Source organism: Passer domesticus, chromosome 7 (genome assembly GCF_036417665.1).
Source record: "Passer domesticus isolate bPasDom1 chromosome 7, bPasDom1.hap1, whole genome shotgun sequence".
In the NCBI taxonomy this organism is placed as follows: Eukaryota; Metazoa; Chordata; class Aves; order Passeriformes; family Passeridae; genus Passer; species Passer domesticus.
Genome location: NC_087480.1, coordinates 10,988,216 through 11,004,826, shown reverse-complemented (window position 1 = coordinate 11,004,826; position 16,611 = coordinate 10,988,216). Strand labels below are relative to the sequence as shown.

The 16,611-nt window shown below is 41.4% G+C and overlaps 1 protein-coding gene and 1 long non-coding RNA gene across 2 annotated transcripts in view; one reads left to right on the top strand and one right to left on the bottom strand.

Annotated features, from left to right (window-relative positions):
- Positions 1-1,231: 1,231 nt before the first annotated feature.
- LOC135304448 (uncharacterized) lies at positions 1,232-3,976 on the bottom strand. Its single transcript, XR_010365841.1, has 2 exons — positions 3,134-3,976; positions 1,232-1,630 (listed from the first exon to the last, which is right to left on the bottom strand). It is a non-coding gene; the product is annotated as an uncharacterized LOC135304448 (long non-coding RNA).
- A 53-nt stretch (positions 3,977-4,029) lies between these two features.
- The window catches only part of SMARCA1 (SWI/SNF related, matrix associated, actin dependent regulator of chromatin, subfamily a, member 1), a 34,494-nt gene continuing 21,912 nt past the window's right edge, over positions 4,030-16,611 (top strand). The window contains exons 1-10 of the mRNA XM_064426823.1: positions 4,030-4,188; positions 7,905-7,991; positions 10,218-10,384; positions 11,314-11,414; positions 11,536-11,636; positions 11,907-12,086; positions 13,413-13,568; positions 13,811-13,942; positions 15,085-15,153; positions 15,879-15,988. Of these exons, the coding sequence (XP_064282893.1) occupies positions 4,108-4,188; positions 7,905-7,991; positions 10,218-10,384; positions 11,314-11,414; positions 11,536-11,636; positions 11,907-12,086; positions 13,413-13,568; positions 13,811-13,942; positions 15,085-15,153; positions 15,879-15,988 (1,184 nt within the window). The 5' untranslated portion in view covers positions 4,030-4,107. The remainder of the gene's footprint in view (positions 4,189-7,904; positions 7,992-10,217; positions 10,385-11,313; positions 11,415-11,535; positions 11,637-11,906; positions 12,087-13,412; positions 13,569-13,810; positions 13,943-15,084; positions 15,154-15,878; positions 15,989-16,611) is intronic.

The following is a 16,611-nucleotide window of genomic DNA, read 5'->3' as shown; positions in this document are numbered from 1 at the left end:
AACAAGCAAAAAAAAAAAAAAAAAACCACAAAAAACCCAAACCAAACAACAAAACCCTCACAAAACCTCCAAGCAACTACAACAAAATCATGCAAACCCTTTTCTACAAGAATATTCAATGTCCAGTCTATGAGGGCACACTGTTGCCTGTTACTGATGCAGAATCAGGGAGCAAATGAACTGCACTGCTCTCATCTCTTGGCTGCTGCAAAGCCCTGCAGCCACAGATATCCTCAGGAATGGCATCTTGAGCAAAACCTGGCTTACAAATGAGTGGCACATAAACCAAGAGCACATTTCAGAAGCACCTTCTTTATTGTAAGCTCTAGAGGAGGAGTCCTAGGCTTCTTTCTAATCCTATGAACAAGAAAAATAATATTGAGCCCTGAAGTTGGTAAACTTGGAAGGGAACCTATGAAATAAGGAACTGAATGAAACAGGTAAGTGCAAAAATGCATAGAACTGTGCTACTGGACATAGCCAAGGCAACTTGTAGAGAAACAGCCTGTTACTAACAGCAATATTAAAATAGCAACACTTGATATAAGCATTTTAAGCAAGTGGGTAGCAGTGCTGCAGTCAGGGTAATGTGTGGTTACTGTGGTTGATCACACTTGGAGGCTGATGTAGGCATGGAGATAAAGGTGGCAACTATTCAAGTCAACTTGCAAATATCGCAGAGATAGCTGTGTTACCTCCAGATCCTGCTGTTTATATATAAAGCTGAATTATAAAGCTGTTTATTGCTTACAGTTAACATGCATTGCACAGTTGTGGTTAAAGTTAATTGCTGGTACGATTAAGCTAGAAACGACCAGGGTCCCAGAAGTGGATTTTGGACTATGGCATTCAATGGAGAGCCTCCTGAATGTGCATGTGGGAGTGAACAGATCCCAGAGTAACAGGATACACCCTTCCCAAGACCCTTCTTAACAAAACCCTTTTGCCATTCTACAGGAAAGTGCTATACGTACGTGATACAGTTATAGAGGTAATTAAACAACAGCTAGCAAAAGATTGTTTGCAAAGTAATTTTTATTATTTTTTTCCTATTCTTGATCAGAATAGTTTCAAGACCGAGCAGCATTCACATCAAATAGTGCTCGGGCTGCCGGATCCCCTTGTCAGGACTGCCACAGCTGAGTACAGGCCGGTGTTGCCACCTGGTGGCACAGCGGCACTGCCACTTGGGAATCTGCTTTTCAAGTCAGCAAAGACACATCACAACTGATATCGCAGACACATTTTATTATTTAAGCTGTTGCTTGCTACAGAATCAAGGTTTTACTGCTAACAGCAGATCACCATCCCCACGGTGCATTGACATGGTTCCATTTCACCAGCACTGAGTTTCTTGGTTGCTGTGACAGCCGGGAGGCAAACCCCTCCTGCTCACCAAGGGGCTCAGGTCTTTGAAGGCTCCTCTTTTTTCAGCAGGTGCCTGCATAATCCTCTCACTCCCTTTCTAGTTAGCAGCCATAGCCACTGCTCTTCAGCTCTGGTCTGAGTTACAAACCTGTTGCCAGCAGTAGCCTTGCGTGGATTTGGCAGATTCTTGGCATGGTGAGTTTATTTGTTCTCGTGAATTTAGCAGGCCACACATTCAGCTCTGGTGATTATATCTGGCAGACTGTAAAATACAGAGTAATGAACCTGGGAAAACAAGGAGCTCACAGCTAAATCTACAATGTAAACAGGACAACTAGCCCCTTACCTCCCAACACATGAAAAAAACCCCTCAAACAATTGGATATATTCAGTAGAATTTTTCAAATATGACTACAAAGTCTAGTATACTAATTAAGTACAAAAAAGCACTTCATACTTTTTAAAAATAATTAGTTAGATTATTAAATTATAACAGTGTTGTGTGACTAAGTGATTTTTTCAGCCACTGCTGTAGATCCACAAGGAGTACATTGCATAGTCTAAGAGAAGCAGCTAGGAACATCTTTGCAAAGTGTCAAATGTAAATGTGAAGCACACAAGCAAAAAATAGCCAAAAGAGATCGTTCATGAAAGCAGCAGCTTGATTGTTTTGTACAGCATGCAATGTTCCTGTGAATTCCAAGGAAAAAACAAGCTGTGACAAACACTTGAGAGTGTTCTGCATAAACAGAAGCTTCAAGCATTTGAAAGTGGAGAAGGAAAGTCAGATGTTAAAAGTGGTTAGTGCACTATTTGCTCTGAAGGTTAAGAACAACCACATCATGGACTGGAATTTTCCCACCTCAGAGACTTTCTCATAGCTAACGGTAAAGTTCATTTTCTACAGAGTGCTGCTTGGAAAAGCTATTTGGAGTACTCTTTCAAAACCAGTCACATCACTCTTCGCAATTGCTCTATGAAAAATGTACTTCCCAAAGCTTTTAAAAAGAAATCATGTGCAAGGGCTACTGCAGATGCTGTGGGCCTTGCTTTTTTGTGGATGATGTAGCATACACAGAAGGTGCTAAATAGTTTGGAACAACACTGTTACTGCTTTGCAGCTGTTCCACAACATGAAAAAGGGGAGTTTGGAGCTTAGACAGGCTATGATGGGCCATAAAGTAGATACTGAATTTCAGAGTAATCAGACAGTCATGGAAACAGTTCAGACATATGTTACTGGCACTTCCCTGGAACCAGTGTATAGATGGAAGAGAGGTCTCAGAAGTTTTTCTAAATGCAGCGTATGAGATCTGCAATAACCTATTCGCTCAGCTTAGTTGTTGAGTTATACAAAAAAGATTCAGATAGCTACTGAGCTTTTTACTGGACTGAAGTAGCATTTTTTGCTCATTCTGCCTACTGAGCTAAGGTTTCATTGCTGCCAGTGGACAAAACGCTCATGCTATTGCCTTTGTAAATAATCACTAGGGAACATGGCTGATTTGGAGCTATGGTTTTTATGTCTGCCAGTTCAAGGACTGTTTTGGGATTTTTTAGCAGTATGAGCAAAGTTACAGCTCAGCAGCTGAAAATCTGAACATCTTGCATGGACAGTCAGAAATATGTGCACTGCTAGTAACTAAACTGAGTGGCTTCATTATTGCAATTTTCAAAAGAAATACGCAAACACTGCTGAATTTAAAATTGCTCAGGAAAAAAAAAATCCTGCAAGCTATTTTTGCTTTGTGAGCTCCACTGGTACCTCAGACCTGCAGACATTAACAGATGATTTTCCCTCTGGTGCCGCATGGAGCAGTTCGGGAAAGCACGCTTGCCATTTGCAGCAGGGTTTGGAGCTGCGCGCTGAACCCACAGCACCGAGGGATGGGATCCCGGCCCAATGCCCGGCTCTGGTGACACCCCCACCCAGCTCTGGGGTCCCCAGTGTGACAGGGACATGTTGGAGTGACCCCAGAGCAGGCCATGGAGAAGGCCGGGAGGCTGGAGCACCTCTGCTGTGGGGACAGGCGGACATGGCACTGCCTCGCCTCAGCAGGAGGCTCTGGGGAGATCTTGCTGAAGCCTTTCGGTTCTAGAAGGGGCTCATGACAGGGCGGAGGGCAGCTTTTTACATGGGCAGACAGGACAAGGAGGAATGGTTTTGAACTACGAGGAGAGGTTTTGAAGTACGAGGAGAGATTAGTTTTGAACTACGAAAGAGCAGCTGACATGGCGCTGCTCCGCCTCAACAGGAGGCTCTTGTTGAAGCCTTTCAGTTCTGGAAGGGGCTCATGATGCGGGGAGAGCAATTTTTAGATGGGCAGATAAGACAAAGAGGAACGGTTTTGAACAGCGAGGAGAGATTTGGATTAATTATTAAAAAGAAATTATCTAATGTGAGGGTGGTGAGACACTGGCACAGGTTTCCCAGAGAAGCTGTGGCTGCCCCTGGATCCCGGGAAATGTCCAAGGCCAGGCTGGATGGAGCTCTGGAGCAATCTGGAATAGATAAAGTGTGTGGGAAAGCACAACGGGGAGTGGAACAAGACGATCTGTAAGGTCCATTGGACCCCGCACGGGGCTCTGAGGGGAGCGGCAGCACCGCCCGGCGCCGGCCCGCGCAGCTATCGCGAGAGCCGCGCGGCGCGGGCCGGGCGGAGGGGCGGGGCCGCGCGGCGCGAGGGGCGGTGGGGCCGCCCCCGCCCCCCCGCGGCTCCGGCGCCCGCCGCGCTCACCATGGACCCGGGCCCCGGCGAGGAGCCCCGCGCCTCCACGTCCTCCGCCACGGCCGCCGCGCAGGAGCCCGGCGCCGAGGAGGTACCGCTCCGCTCCGGGGGGCCCTGCGGGTGGTGGAGCCTGGCCCGGGCGCCCCCTCCTGCAGCCCCTGCTCGGCCCGCGGCGCCCCGGCCCTGAGGCCGCCCGGGCCCCTCCGGCGCGGCCCGCGAGCGCCCTGCGGGCCGGCCCCGCCCGGACACACCCCCGGCCCGGGCCTGCCCTCCGGCAGCGCCCCAGCAGCGCCCGGCGGCCCCGCGATGCCCCCCGCCCGGCCCTGCAGCCCGCGGCCGTGGAGCCCGTGCGGAGCCCCTCCAGCCCGCGGCCTGCCGCTCCTGCGGGGCCCGTGCTCCGGAGCCCCCGCCCTGTTGTTTCCTTTCCCGTGCCCCGGGGAAAGCTGTCCCGCGGCCGGCAGCTCCGGGGGCTCGGGGAGGGAGTGTCGGGAGTTGGCGGCTGGCAGGGGCCAGGGCCTCCTCCTGCCCCTGCCCGGCTGGAATTGTGCCCTGGTGCAGAATGCACCCCTCCAGAGGACGCCTATGGCTGCCAGCCGCCTCTCCTTAGCTTTTTGGAAGAAAGACACAAGGCATGTAGAAAGTGACGTATTCAGGTATCCTTGGAAACAGAACAAGGTTTAACCCGAAGAATGAATCTTAGAAAAAACTTAGTAGGAATGAGGACCATACATCATATATTTATGATACTGGAGAAAATTGCAGAGCTACTGATACATTCAGGTGTTTTATCCCACTTACTGACAGTCCATTTTGCCTGTAAAGAATGTTTGAAGCTTTATTTTATTATGCATACAAACAGTTATGGGACGGTTTACTTGGTTACTCAAGAGAAAATATTTAAGGGCTATTTCTCTATTCAACTTACTCTGCAAAATTTTGTGCATGTCAACTGTACAGTCACAGCATCTGCATAACAGTGGCAGTCATGCAACCTGTTGTGCTCTGCTCCCCTGTCAGTGTTTTACTTCATAAATAGTCCTTGTTGTACTACCACAACTGTCTTACTGACTGTTTGGAAATGTATTTTCACCTTGTATATGTGAATTAAGCACAGAAGGAACCCTAATTTAATTATTCTTAGTGCATCTGTTCAGAGTTTTTAGTAGCGCAAGTTGCAAGAGTGAAGGCAGCTAAAGCAGCAGCAGCAGTTCTTGTTCCCAGTTGTTTATTCAGGTGTTCATGGGGCCTCCTCACTTTGGGACTGTTAAACTTTCTGGGTAGAAATCTCGCAGCCTGAATTTGGGAACTCTGTTTAGGGTAGTTTAATATTAGAGATTTTAAGGGGAGTATTTTGTATCTGTGGAATGCTCAGGATTTTTTGAAAGTGCTGCGTGGATGTTGTAAGGTGTTGGTACCAGTTTTCAGGGGACTGTTTAATGTATAATGGAAATAGGCTCTAGAGTAGAGACAGATTGTTACTGACGAGTTTCCTGAGCTAAAAATGAAACTACTTTTGTGGTGGTGAGTTGCACAGAGACTTCTGCTGTCCTGGTCCTGACAAGGCAGCCCTCTACGTGATGAAGATATGTTATGTAAAGTTTCTAGGGAAAAACTCTCAGACTTCGTGAAAGATTTTATGTTTCTGTGTTGTATTAAGCTACATGGCCCGGTTGTTAGGGGGAAGTATTACTACTCGTACCAAAATCTAGTGATTTCTGTAATTCAGAGCATCATGCAGAAGCAAGTCTGGGTATGGTGCCTGTCCCTGCCTGCCTGGCACCCCTGGCACAGAGCAGTGCTCAGGGGACCTGCAGGGAATTCTCCCCATTGTGAGGAGAGAAGGGGCACAGGGATCATGTGTCATGATCTTTCACTGCCTTTTGACAATCTCCTGTTATTTCTGATATAGGAGTCATCAGTATTCAACAGAAACACTGCAATAAGAAGCTGGGGGGGTAGGGACAGTGTGTTTTCTCTTTAAGGTGTGCACTGTGATTTTATTGTGCTGTGGCTGCAGTAAGAGGTCAGCTCGTTTGCTATTTTAACTCAGAGTGTGTTATTGAGAAAATACTTATTTCAGAATAAGTTGTATTTGTATGCCACCATAAGTTTTATCCTTCTGGGATAATCTGAGTAAGAACAGAACTGGCATTGCAGCTGTCTGCCTTGGGGCTAAGAAAGATAATATTGCATGGCAATTTGCTTGGAGAACTTTCATTTTTAAGGGATTCTCCTAATACCGAGTTGTTCTGCTTGAAGAAACTTCATACTTCTCTGAGGTAGACAGGCAGCTTTTTTCCAGTAACACATATCTAATTTATTTCTGGGGCAAGTGAGGGAGATGCCTGAAATGGCCTACTGTGAATTTGTTTTCATTTAAGGAGTAATTTGACACTTCACTTGAAGGACTGGACCTGATATTAGCAATGTCAGTCTGTATTTTTGGAGTGTATGTTGTTTAGTGATGTAATGGGGGTGTGAATATACACATCTGTATCACCTCTCTTTGGCATGTTGGAGTAACTTTGTTTTCTGAGATGAGCTGATTAACTGTGTGATTGAAGAACATTTAAGTGAATAGAATATTTCTAATGCTGCCTGTTTGCAACATTTGGCCTTGCACAGGTGAGCTGGAGCATGTGTAAAATCATGAAGCTGTCAAGCAGCTTCATTATGCACTTAGTACTGTTCACCTCTGCAGGGAATTATGGCTTTGGGCCAAACTTGCAGCAGTAATCTCTGACTTCAGAAAATATTCCTCCCATTTGCATGATTTTGCTTAAAGAAGAAGCTGGCATGTGTATTTATCAGTAACAGTTCTGAAATTTAAATGCAGTGTTGCTTAACAGATTTTTAAATATTTGGTACCATTTTGGCCTGATTTTGCTGCTGGACCCTGAATAGTTTAGAGTAATTATTATGTTAATAGTAGTCTGATATTTAAAGCAGATTTGTGCTCTGCATTGTTATACTTTATGCAGACATGCACTCTTGCAGCTCCTTTCAGTTTATTCAGAGCTTTTCAAAAACATTTTTAGCATTTAAAGCATCTCAAAATCAGTTTATTTTTTATTGGCATATTTCAAAGACGAGTTAGGAAAGTTTTCCTTTAGTAGGGGGAAAAAGACCCATTTCATCATTTTACCAGTATAGTTGTGAAAAACCTGCTTTGAGCTTCATTAATATTTATTCACAGCTACGAATCTCATTAACAAAAGTTAAATTTTAGTTACAATTCCTTAGATTTCTTCCATATATAGTAAATAAGGTGGTTCTTCTGCTGTCTGAGAGTGTCCATGGATTTGTTGCTGCATGGATTGAGTTGGTTGGTTGTCTGTCTTCCTAGGTTTGTGGTTAAGTGTGTTAAATTGTGTTTCCAATTGAACTTGTGCCTATTCATCTAGAAGTGGAAACAGAAAAAACCCAACTGAAATGCAAGTGTCAGCAACTTACAATTAGGAATCTGACAGTTAGAAACCAAAACTTTTAAATTTTTTGAAATATCTTTTCAAGATACTAAACTTAATTATGGATTTATAGTGAGATCTCTGTGAAAGATTAAACTTAGTTCTCTTTCAATTTGGATCCTGTGTGTAGAGATAAATGTGAGGATCTTTAGTTTCATCGTGGACACGATGCTTCAGGTGAAATGATTAATGCACTCTTTAATTTTGAGATAATTATTTTTAAAAAGTAGCATGCTTGTCTTGCAGTTTGTAGGTTTGCTTGTTTTGCTGTAGTTTGATACATTTTGCTAAAAAAGTAAATAAACTGGTATTTATAAAATCTTTAACATTTGAATTCCAGAAAAATGATCCCCCATTCCAACTCAAACTTCCTCCAAAGGCAGCTAGACCTGAAAAAGAAGTTGACCCAGAATATGAAGAGAAGATGGTAAGTGCTTTCATGAGAAAATGTACTGCAGCTTTTTATGGCACTTGGTTGTCGGAGCAGGATCCGCACAGTTTCAAGGAGTTACTGCAGCCTGGATGTGTCAGAAGAGAAATCCAAGATTCATGGAGATGTCTAGGCCCATGTCGTGTCTCTCACAGTGTCTAACAGGTCAGGTGGTGGTAGTTCTGTTCAATACTGTCCCATTCTTCCAAGTATTTTTGTCTGCCTGGTTTTTGGAGTTGTAGCCTGTGATTTTTATACTCAGTAGTTGTCAGTGGATTTTTGGTTTTGTGGTTTCTTTTTTAGTTATCCACACCCATCTGTGGTAAGGAGCTAGTGTTCAATGACATTTTATAATTACAACTCTCCCCATTTTGTTTTGAATTGGTTTTTGTCAGTTTTATTTGATGACTCCTTGGGTCATGTCAGAGGCATCCTTAAGCTACTTCTTACTTAATTGAACTACTGAATCTGCCAGTTTCTCTCGTATAAAAACAAGACTTTAAATATTTAAATGCCCCATAATATGTGTGCCATAACAGTGCAAAAGAGGATTTGTCCATGACACCAGTGCTGGAGAGGGTTTGTAACAGGGTAACTTCTGTGTTACAAAGAGGCAAAAACCTGCAGGACATTATAAGACTCCTTGGATGACATTTGTAGTAGGTTCTTGGTTTAGGCTGGTACCTCTATCTTGCATTGTTTTTAAAAGCTTTAATGTTAAATGGATGCCAAATAATCCATTGAAAGGACTGGATATCACAGAAGTCAGGGAAGAATATAATTGTTAGACATGGAAAAATTGATACTTATATGTGTGAACACCTAATTTATTGCCAAAGAGAGGAGCCACAGTGAATCTGTTCTTTGAGAATGAATTGAGTAAGCAGCTAAACTTGTTTCACATGACTTTACAACTTTCCTAAATTACAGTGTTAGTTCAGTTGTCCTAAGAGACAAAGGGATTAGATACCAAAAAACTGCCTTTTATCAATTGTGCACTTGTGAGCTAGACCTTCACCGTTTTATCAAGATGTACTGTTTATACTAAGCCTTTGATATTGCAGGCAGAAAATTATATTGTTTCATTCAAATAGATCCTTACTAACAATGATTATTTTGCCAAACGATCATGTATTATTTGTTAACTACGAATCCTCTGAATAGATTTTTTATACTGATGATCATAAACGTCAATGCCTCTACTTCCCCCTCCTATAATTTCTTTTTCATAAAGGTTTTACCTGACAACCGAATGCGATGTAAATATCAAGTTATTTGCAGAAATGATCCGATAATAACGCCGGGGGGGAGAGCAGGATTGTTTTTCCCGGGGGATGTTGGTGAAGCTGTTCCGGTTGAAGGAACGCGGCGCCCTCGTGTGGCGGCATCGAGCATTGCACGGCAGCATCGTTCTGCTGCGCTCTGCTTGGCGGTTCTGCTCCTGTTGGTTCTTGCTTGCTGTAAAGGACCTGCAGAAAGGCGTGCCCTGGGTCGGGTGTTCCTTGTGAAGGTCACGATGCTGAACTGCGGTTTCACTTCTCTCCTTGATGTCATGATATGTGAATGGGATCACATGGACATTGCTTTACATAGTGTTTTGATTTCTCATAAAGAAACTAATAACAGTTGCATTCTCTCAGATAGAATTTGCATTTTTTCATATTTTTCTTTAAAATGATGTAACATGGTATCTTCTAAGTATAAGGAAGGCCACGTTTTGCTGTGTGACATAATGAATGTGCCCCATTGAGATGGCAAAATGAAATGCTCAAAATTTGAAATCTGACAGCAAAATTCACAAACCTGAGTGAAAGCAGTTCAACCTTTACTTCAGAAATAGTTCTAAAAGCAGAGCTACTACATTGTTGTCTTTGATCAAATCCTGATAGCCTTGAAGCTGATGAAGTTCTGCCACTGACGAGCAAGGTTAGGATTTCATCCCTTACTGCAAGTCATAACTTTAGTTTTGTCTTTATCTTTTGTAGACAAAGATTAAAGCATCCTTTCACCACTGCTGATGTGCCATGAAGCAGCTCTAGCTTCTAGCTCTGTTTCACAATGCTTGTAGCCCTCTGAGTTGTCTAACAGATGGTTTTGTCAGTTTTTCTTCATATAAGTTGTTCTCATGAGTGTCTGAATTGTTTCTTAACAAAAATATGTTTTTATGAAGAAAAGTTATCTATTTTTCTTTTTTTTTTATTCTCTTCTCCCTTTGGAATCCAGAAAGCAGATCGAGCAAAAAGGTTTGAATTCCTCCTGAAGCAGACAGAACTTTTTGCACATTTTATTCAACCTGCAGCACAAAAATCACCAACATCTCCACTGAAAGTCAAGCTGGGACGGCCACGGATGAAGAAAGACGAAAAACAGAGTTTGATTTCAGCTGGGGAGTATGTTTTATTTTTATTTCTGGCTTCTTACATGTTCAGACAACTTAGAATTTTGACATAACTTGTTTAGAGATTGTACATAAAAATTGTGCTTTCAGTAAATCCAGACAATTTCCTATCAGTGGTGTATCAATTTCTTTAAAAGCTGGTTGTTTTGAAAGCATCATCTGCTCCATCAGTAAGTGTGACCTTGGAGCAGAAATGCCCTTTTAAAGCAAGTTGCCTGATTCTTACCATGTAAAATGCTTTGGTCTGTATTGTGGGGTGACTTTGGAGCACACAAATTGAATTTCTTTTGCAAGATGCTGAAGGGGCACTCCAGAAATCCCCCTGATGTGACCCAGCTGGTAGTGCACCAGTCAGTGGGACCAGGGTGGGGCTAGACCAGCTTGTGACAAGGCAGTGTCCTCGTAGTGGTTGTTGGATCCTCAGCACCAACTGGCTCTCCCCACTGGTCTGTCTGTGTTAGTGTTGCACGAGAGCCTGCCTGTAGTGCCTCTGAGAGGTCTTGAAATAACAAACAACTAGGTTTTTTGAATGTTTGCAAAATGGCATTCTAGTTTAGAAATTTTAATTTTTAAAAAATGTGAATATGTGATTTTTCTGAACTTTGTAATTATCAGGTAATTGAATCTAAGGCCACCACTGATGTGTCTTGTATTTCTGTGTTGCTCATTAAAAAGTGCCTCAGAGAACTCATGATATTGTCAGGTTATAGCTTTGGCTCTGAAAGAGAGCACTTCCTATCAGCCTTTCTGATTAAAGCTGGAGTGACTCCTGAGGAATAATGTGTTAACAGCATGAGAGTTGGGTCAGGGTACCAGAACATTCACACTGTGGGTCAGTGATTGCTTCTGTTGTAATCTGAAGTTTGTAGCAGTGTTTTGAAGAGGTTTTGTTCACACATCAGGGTTGGGCTCTTTGTTTAGGTACCGCCACAGGCGCACGGAGCAGGAGGAGGATGAAGAGCTCCTGTCGGAGAGTCGGAAAACCTCCAATGTGTGCATTCGCTTTGAGGAGTCCCCTTCATGTAAGCATGGTGTTAACAGCTCTCTGATTGATTTGATGTGATTAAGATGTGAGCAGATTACATTTAAAATTTTCTACTTAGAATTAGTATTTTTCTACTTAGAGGAATCTTACATTTACAGATGTGAAAGGAGGAACACTAAGAGATTATCAGGTTAGAGGTTTGAACTGGATGATCTCATTGTATGAAAATGGAGTTAATGGCATTCTGGCAGATGAAATGGTAAGCAATAATATTTTGGATTTTTTGGTGGTAATTACTGAGCACAGTACAACATTGAAGTGTTTATAGTGCTTTATGAATGTGCAGTAGTATGCTTCACTTACAGCAGTCTGGTCTTTCAAATCTGAAATTGTAATGAAAGAAATTCTATTGCTAACACTTTTTGTGTCACTTGCTTTAAGCAAATGGCAGAATTACATAGTAAGAAAATGGTTTGAAAGTATTTCTCTATGGCATTTCACTTTCTTTCCCCCCTCTTTGTCAATGCAGGGGCTCGGTAAGACTCTGCAGACAATAGCTTTGTTAGGCTATCTGAAACATTACCGCAACATTCCTGGGCCACACATGGTCCTGGTTCCAAAATCAACTCTGCATAACTGGATGAACGAATTCAAGCGCTGGGTGCCATCCTTACGTGCTGTTTGCCTTATTGGAGATAAAGATGCCAGAGTAAGTGCTTCACATTTCAGAAATTTATGCATTATTTGGCAAAAAATATCAGTTGGGTACATGGACTTCTCCCTAAGCTATTCCCTTAATTACAGTATATTTTAGTAATCTTTAACTGCATTAATGTTAAAAATGCAAAATGTTATGCTTGTGACTGTGAGGAAAAACTGAAAATCACTAGATGAAATAATAAGTTGGGATCAAAGTACAGCCCTTTGAATTGTCAGTTTTTCTCTTGTCTTTCTCTTTGACTTTTGCACCTATTTTTTATCTCTCTTCCATATTTGTAATGTGACAGTGTGTACTCATTTTTCTTTATTGCACTCACTTTGTTACCTCTCTCTTCACCTTTTTTCCCACTCTTCTATTTTATAAGCCTACCTGGCCTTGTAACTAGGATTCTGTTGTAGAGCTTTTCATCTTTCATTGTGCATGCCTTAAAGTAGATATGGAATGTTTTTCTAACTGAAGGGGATGAACGAGCTCGATGTTTCTGTGAAACATCTGTAGCTGCTTATATGGATTGCATGGCTGCCTGTTATTGCTTGAGGATAGAAAGGTTCTAGAAGAGGAGTTGGAGCTGGCAGTGTGGCCAGGAAGGCCAGTGGCATCCTGGCTTGTACCAGCCATGGTGTGGCCAGCAGGACCAGGGCAGTGACTGTCCCCCTGTACTGGGCACTGGTGACGTTGAGGTGTTCAGACAAGTGTTCTGAGAAGGGAACAGAGCTTAGGAGGAACAGCTGAGGGAACTTGTTTTTGTAGGTGATAGGACAAGAGGAAATGGCCTCAGGGGCACCGGGGGAGACCTGTCTGCATGGTTTTCCTATGGGATGATGTCCTTTCATGTGAAGGGATTTATGTGCTTTGATGTGTGCTTTGCAAAACAGAGATGGGGACAGAGGAGGGAGCTGTTTGGGGAAGAGAGAAGATAGTTGGGAGTGAGTTATGTAAGTTGGTTTGATACACTTTTGTGGATTGTATCCTTGGACAAGTTAATTCAGAAGGTTTTTTTCCCCTTTTGGTTGTATGTACTCTCTTTGAATTAAAGAGACATGATGCTGAAGGGCAAATAGCTAATTTTGAGTAGGAACTAATTTATGTTTTGCTTAACTCCAGCTTTCTCTGTGCTTGAAGTACAAAGGATTGAAGGCTTTTGTTACAGTAACTTTCTGAGAAGTTACAGTAACAGTTACTGAGAAGATGTTTTAGATGAATTTTGTGTGCTAGTTTATTGCATCAGTGATGGTGGTGGAGTCAGCTTTCCCTGAATGCTATAAAAATTGTTCATATTTATAAATGTTTATTAATCCAGTTCTTCTGCTCTAGGCTGCATTTATCCGTGATGTTATGATGCCTGGTGAATGGGATGTTTGTGTTACATCATATGAAATGGTAATTAAAGAGAAATCGGTCTTCAAGAAATTTAACTGGAGGTACCTGGTAATTGATGAAGCCCACAGAATAAAGAACGAGAAGTCTAAGGTAAAATTGAAATTGTTTGATACTTGCAAGTTAGTTCTGTACAAAGGGTGCATCTGATTTAAGCAGATTGCAAGTGTTAGCTGTGGTGTTTTTTAAATAGAAGCAATAAGCTGTTGGGTGGTAAATACAAATTTCAAAGGTAGCTCACTGTCTCTAAGTTTAATTGACACTGTTTTTGGTTTCAAAAACTGATTCACTGTGCTTTAGTGTAGATGGTGTTGATAACTATGTTGTGTTTCCAGCTGTCAGAGATTGTACGTGAGTTCAAGACAACAAATCGATTGCTGCTTACAGGAACTCCTTTACAGAATAACCTCCATGAGCTGTGGGCATTACTCAATTTCCTTTTACCTGATGTCTTCAATTCTGCAGATGTAAGTTGATGTTTGGAAGTACAGTGTTGTTATTTTGATTTGCATACTGCCATCAGTAGAAGAGAAGAATGACCAGCCTAGTAGGAGATGGGCATTGTGCATGACCCAGGTTCAGGAAATCTCTGTGGCTTACTGTAGACTACTTTTCTTACTGTACCTTGTTACAACAGTGCATTCTGCTGGTGTGGATGGGGCCTCAGACCATTAATTGTAGCTATGATATTTTATTAAAAATCCTTTCCTAGGATTTTTCCCCTCCTGAAAGCTGAGTGCCTCAGGAAAGAAATGTGAACAATAACTCTCTGCTGCTGTGGAATGGAACAGGTGCATCTTCCATTGGTCCATGTGGATTGTTCTCACTTGATGACCAATCACCACAGCCACCTGTGCCAAGGCTGTGAGCAGTCACAGGATTTTGTTATACATTCTATTCTATTCTTGTTCTTGGTAGCCTTCTGAGCTTTATTTTCTCTGTGTTCTTTTAGTATAGTTTTAATGTAGTATTTTAATATAATATATAAGATAATAAATCAGCCTTCTGAGAAAATGGAGTCCAGCCTCGTGTCTCCACACATGAGGTGCTCACCACAACAATTAATAGCAAGTGCAATACTTTAAATAGTTCAAGAGTTATGCAAAATTTGAGAAAGCAACGAAGTAGCAAGAATATGAAGTATCCAAATAGACATAAGCCTTTTTTTTTAAATTTAGAACTTGAGTAATCTTTCTTCTCCTTTACTGTTAATGTTTCTTTGTGCTTGTATTACGTGCTTATGTTATTTTTGCTCTGCTGTCCATCTAATTTTCTTAAGGATTCAAATTGGGTTTTTTCTTTTTTTACTTTTTGCCCCATTATCACATAAGCACTGAAGGGAAGCACTTGGACACTGCAGTGATGAGCATGGAAAGTTGTATATTAAGCAGAGTATAATGGTATTTTGTCTGCACAATGATGCACTTGACTCAAATGTTACAACGTACTGGGGAGATGGCGCAGAATTGCAGTCTGATTTTTCTTTCACAGAAGTAATTTGTCTCAAGATTTATGCCACTCTCAGCTGGAATGAGAGAGAGCCAATGTGTGTCTGTCAGAAGTGCAGATGATAAACTGTTCTTACCAATTGTGTTGTTTCTCATCACAGGATTTTGACTCATGGTTTGACACTAAAAATTGTCTCGGTGATCAGAAACTTGTAGAAAGACTTCATGCTGTAAGTAATTAAAGCTGTAATCACATGTCATTATTAGCATGCACACTGTAAAGAAGAAAACCACATTATTTTCCCCTTCATCTCAAAGTTGAAAAGATGAACATGAAGGTCTTTAGTTACAGGAATGCCTATCAGAATTTTCATGAAATAAGCTTCCTATCATAGGTACTACTTTTTGTGTGTTGCTGTTTGAAGCAGACAAAACCTGAACATAAAATATGAAAACAAAAGATTTTGATTCTTCTTGAAACTATTTATTATTGTGAATAGTACACTGATACACGTCATACTAATCTGGATAAAGGCTTGCCTTTGCCTTTGTTTTACTGTGCATGAGATAAGTGCAGTAGCAAAAGAGGTCAGAGAAACTAGAACACGCATTGCTTATACTTGAAATGTTGGTGTGTTTTGTCCCTGCTAGTGGAAATGAAACAGGGCTTATGTTATAAAGAATTAAATTTTATAAATTTAAAGAGTTTTGCTCCTTCTTAAGATAACAACTGGGATGATTATGGCAATCCTTATATAGGGATACACATATTTATGTGTGAGTTTTGTCATTGCTGGACAAGTTAGTTTTACAGAATTTTTCTCATGGAGTCACCATGACAGCAATAGATACCAATTAGTTCTGAATAAATATCAGATAATTGAATCTGTTAGTTTTGTATTTGTGGCAGTCAATTTTATACGTTTATCTATGTAAAACATCTTAATTTGTGTAGGTTTTGAAGCCGTTTCTCTTACGTCGCATAAAAGGTGAAGTAGAAAAGAGTTTGCCTCCAAAGAAGGAAGTAAAAATTTATCTTGGGCTCAGCAAAATGCAGAGAGAATGGTGAGTTATTTACATCAAAGGTAAGATTATTTTCTGATAAACACTATAGCTCTTCACGCTGATACTTTTTTCCTTACATTTGCATGTTGAGACAGTCAGAGAAACTTTTACCAAAGCCCTAAGACAGCTATAAATAAAATGCACAAGTTTCAGAGAGCTCAGGAAGGGTAATGAAAAGAACTGGGGGGAAGAAAGGAGAAACTTTTGTCCTTCCTTAAGTTAATTTGAAAGAACAAATGCCTCCTAAGCTTCCTTCTTTGAGCCAAGTATGTATGCACCAAAAAGTCTTACCTGACATTAAAAGAAAACCTTGAGGAGCTACATACCCAGAAGAGCCATGAGATAAGGAGCCAGGTCAGTGTAGCAATTTCTGTCAAATAAGTGATATTTTTAATCCACTTTGTACTACTAAAATGAAATTGTAAAATAGTCCAGTGAATGGTAGATCATTGTCACTCACAGAGAGATTCCCTTTCATATTTAGGTAGGAATTTAGAAATCCTTATTAGTCAGATGTTTCATAGTAATATAGCTCATTGGTATATAAACAAAGACAACTCCCACATCCAGAAATAAGAATGCTGATATTGCAGGGTTTCATTCATTCATTGAAATAAAAAATG